At 38.2% G+C, this 4,126-nt stretch overlaps 1 protein-coding gene across 1 annotated transcript; it reads right to left on the bottom strand.

The window, feature by feature from the left end:
* Nucleotides 1–2,180: 2,180 nt before the first annotated feature.
* On the bottom strand, nucleotides 2,181–3,499 carry LOC149145176 (uncharacterized). The gene has a single exon (XM_089449777.1). The coding sequence runs from the start codon at nucleotides 3,332–3,334 to the stop codon at nucleotides 2,567–2,569; it is 768 nt and encodes a 255-aa protein (XP_089305903.1). The 5' UTR covers nucleotides 3,335–3,499; the 3' UTR covers nucleotides 2,181–2,566.
* Nucleotides 3,500–4,126: the final 627 nt, after the last annotated feature.

The following is a 4,126-nucleotide window of genomic DNA, read 5'->3' as shown; positions in this document are numbered from 1 at the left end:
TGCGTTTTTTCCTTGGGAATCAGCTACCTATTAATTAAAGAAATTCCTCAATTGAAATTGCGCAATACTCATAGGCCTTCCTCTAACTGCATGCACCGCCTAAACAATTCATATGATTATACAACTAATAGTACATTGTCCGTGAACTCCAATCTCAATGGGTAACTCTGATATCTGACATGGATGAGTTATTTATGAGTGAATCATTAATAGTACATTGTTCGTGAACTCCAATCTCAACTGTGTAACTCTTAGATCTGACATGCATGAGTTATTTATGAGTGAATCATCAATTAACTGGTTGAACACATGAAGCAACACCCCACTATCTTACGTCCTACTAGTTCCTCCATCTGTTGGAACAAGTTCAACTCATTTTAACTCAGTTAAACTGAATTAATTAATTGCAACTCAAAATAAACTCAACCAGGGCTCCTATAATGTAAGAGACACTCTACATGACTCTCGTTAGACCGTTAACTTGAACCAACTAAGTCAATTTAATTTAGTTAACTCGTACAAATTGTTTTGTGATGTGGAATTATAATTTTGTAAATTAGGATTGGATTTTTTTGTTACATTTGGAATATTTTCGCTTCCATACCTACCCTCACTGAACAAGAAAAGAGATCGAGTCATGGGTTGTGGAAAGTGCCATACGTTGCTGTGGAAATAGGTTTGGTCGTGCTTCACTCTACCAAGCACAGGTCAAAGACTGATTTATGAAGCTGTAGAAATAGGTTTGGTCGTGCTTCACTCTACCAAGCACAGGTGAAAGACTGATTTATGAAGCTGTGGATTGGTTGTAATATCTTTGGTATCGATGTAATATTTTTCTTTAAAGCTAATAAAAACCCTCTTTGCTGGTTTTTCCCCACACTGAGGTTTTTCAGGTAAATCGTTGTGTAAAAATTGAGTGTTTGAATTTCTGATTTTGGTGTGTGTAAACTGTTAAAAGTTCAGCTGTGTTAATTGTACATAGATTTTAGATTTTAAGTTTTCACTAGAAATAATAAACTGGGTTAAAAAATTACTGACATATTAATCTCATCGTTGAGCTTAGAAAATTTAAGCTGGTATTCATGAATTGAAAATTTCTCTTCAGAGGGTAGAAGTGGTCGTTGAGGTTGGCGGAGGATGCAACGCTATTGTTGATCGTCGTATTTGAATGCATACAGATTTCATAGTCATAACTAAGCTGTCTAAGTATCTCCACGCTTCAAAATGAGACTTTTATAAGTGGGATTTTACCAATTTGGATTCCAAATGAGCAAAAATGGATGTTAGCAAAATTCATGACATGGATGAGCTTTTCAAATCAAGGTTGAAGATCAAGGGAAATTGGTATGATGAACCACTACTCAATTTCCTTTCAAACTCTCTTCGTGTTCCCAACTACCCACAGATCGAAGACTACTGCTCGCTACGGCAGGATTAGGTAGGAAATGACAACCATGGGATAATTGAATAAAAATGTTGCTTGGAATAACTGAATAAAAATGTTGCTGAATAAGCTCCACGCTGCTCTTAATATAAATCCTTGATAGAAACTACCAAAAGGCAAAGGTGATGTTTGTCACTATTTTTGTTAAGGTAATCTCCCAAAGTCAGTTCGCTGAACTTCCAGATTTGGTTGGACTGTGAATTAATTAAATTGGAATGTGCTTTTGAATTAAACTTGTAAGCAATGAATTTCATGCTTCAGAGAAAAAATCTTATTCATAGTAAAGGGGTGCTTTCTATCTACCGATTCTCCAAGGAGTATATGCTCATCATTTTCATATTGACTTATGAATTATGTTGCATTTTCCTAGTAGTATAACTGTAAAAATTAAATCAATGCATGATATAATGTTATGTTTAATTGTGCAATATATTGATTACATTCTCTTACCTTTTTATAAAATTTTCCAAATTCTATGATTATTATGTTTTTTTATTTAGTTTAGAAAAATGCAAATCTTTAAAATGAATATGGTTTATATTGTTTTATCTTTTTATCAAAATTCCAAATTTTATGATTATTTCAACCAATTAGGATTTTTTAAAACTAAATTTAGAAAAAAAATGTAAATTGTAAAAATGTAGAAAATTGTAATCAAAACGCAGCACTAGCTGCTTTGGCATCATTATTATTAGGAAATCAATAATTCATCACATGCATCCCCTAAAATGGTTGATAATTCATCACATACATCCCCAAAAATGGTTTATGATGGTAATTACTGAAATAATACAAACGACCCAACATACCATCCAAGGTATGTTTTCTGTGTCGATTCCCCTCCTGCTGCTTCACACACAAGTATTGATTAAGGGACTGGTACGATTGATATCATTCAATTCAATTTTACTAATTCTGACAGTGGGGATGAGTTTTCCGCTAGTTACTTTGTTCATTACCTACGGGGTTAGAATTGTTCCACATCTTGGCACAAGAAAATCTTGGGAGCTTACGCGACCAGATTCTCCACTTGAAAAATAGGGGAAGAACCTTAGTATCGCAGAGAGCGCTTTAAGGCTTACCATTTGACCTCAACATCAGGGGAAATTAGACGCAACCTGCTTAATCCAGACCGAGCAGGCGCCTCAGATCCCTTGTTGCAAATCTATCGATTTCAGCCGACTCTTGACTGGATTTCTTGATCGAGAAACTGGGTAAAGGCAAGGAGCTCGGACTGGGCGAATTCGCAAACGCTGGACCGGCCCATTTCTCCGAAATAAAAACCGGAAAATTGGGGGATTTCATGCCGTTACCTCCCTCTGCGATCTCAGTTTCGAATCTGGGCGGAGTCGCTGCTTCGGATTCCATTGAGAAAACGGATCTTGATTTCATGGTTCGATCCTGGGAAAGAAGTCTCGGATCTTGATGCATGAATTGGGTCGGGGTTACAAATAAGGGGCCCGTTGTCTTGTCTGCAATTTCCAGCTGACCTGTACTATCACTATTGCTAGGCTTTAATGCTTGTCCTCGCTTCAGAATTGTTACTTGCCCCATTGATAGAGGAATTTTAGCGGGCTCTTTCTTCAATGTCTGGTCATCAACATGGCCAAATTTTCTGTCACCGACTTTATGAATTCTGTTGAGGGCCCTCTTTCCCACCTCGGGAAATGATTCTTCCTGGGGTTTGGGCTTCCAGGGCCGTTTCTTCTCAGGGTTTTCACCCTTAACCTTAGATTTCTGAGGAGAAAAGCCATGGCCATGACCAGATTTCCTCTTCGATTGCGGATGTGGGTATGATTTCTTGGGATAAAAGAAGCCCAAGAAATCAACAGTCGGATGACTCTGATGGTGAGCCAGAAAATCCCGGGCGGGAAGGACAACAGTCCCCATATCTAGCCAGTTTCTCTGAACGAAACAAAATGAAGGCAAGATCTTACCAGTTGTCAAAAGCTTGATGAATGAAGCGTAGAGAGGGCAAATAAGCAAAGAAATAGACTTCCTGTTGCTGCTCGTCCCGTCGACCTTCCATGAAAACTCTTGGAAGGCTCAAGGCGTCTCTCTCCTTTTATAACAAATAAAAAAGTTATGTTTTAGTTTATTTTTTTAATGTTAAGCGGACCTGATCAAAGGCAGTCTAGTCAGCGGCGGCCATGACCCAGCTCTTAAATCGTTGATTTATTATATTTTGAGTAATAATAATTCGCTGTATATTATGATTAATTAGATTCATGAAGGCAAGATAATATTGGTTAGAAGCAGCAAAGAAAATGCGAAGGATCATTGACAATTGTTTATGGCCACGTGTCCACGCTGGCGTGTTCGTAGAGATAACGTGCCGTTTGACTGAGTGTTTGCGCGTCCGCCGACCACCGTGAGGGCCGATGGTTTCGTCTGGAAAACCGTGAAGCCGCAAGGGCATCCCTGCCCTTATCTTCAAAGCACTTGGCAAGTGGATTAAAAAAAACACAGTTGAGAAGTGCAAGTTGTACATTTCAGGCAAAACCAAAGAAGGTCGTTTTCTGACTGACCTTGACTTGTGATCAAGTTAACCCCACCTCGGTTCTTTTCCTTCTTTATTATCAGGTAGTAAGGAACGCTTCATTGGAAATCCTCCCCATGTGCTTTGGACATGCCTTGGCGGGGATAATAAGAACATTTGATGGATAATATTGATTTTTTTAA

Source organism: Pinus tabuliformis, chromosome X (assembly GCF_031772625.1).
Source record: "Pinus tabuliformis cultivar Carrire ecotype Pingquan chromosome X, CPIR1, whole genome shotgun sequence".
Taxonomy (NCBI): Eukaryota; Viridiplantae; Streptophyta; class Pinopsida; order Pinales; family Pinaceae; genus Pinus; species Pinus tabuliformis.
Note: the sequence above shows the minus strand (reverse complement) of the source record. Positions and strands in the feature narration are given on the sequence as shown.

Excerpts from the sequence above, each read along its gene's own strand:
- LOC149145176 (XM_089449777.1), bottom strand. The coding sequence starts at position 3,334 with ATGGGGACTGTTGTCCTTCCCGCCCGGGATTTTCTGGCTCACCATCAG.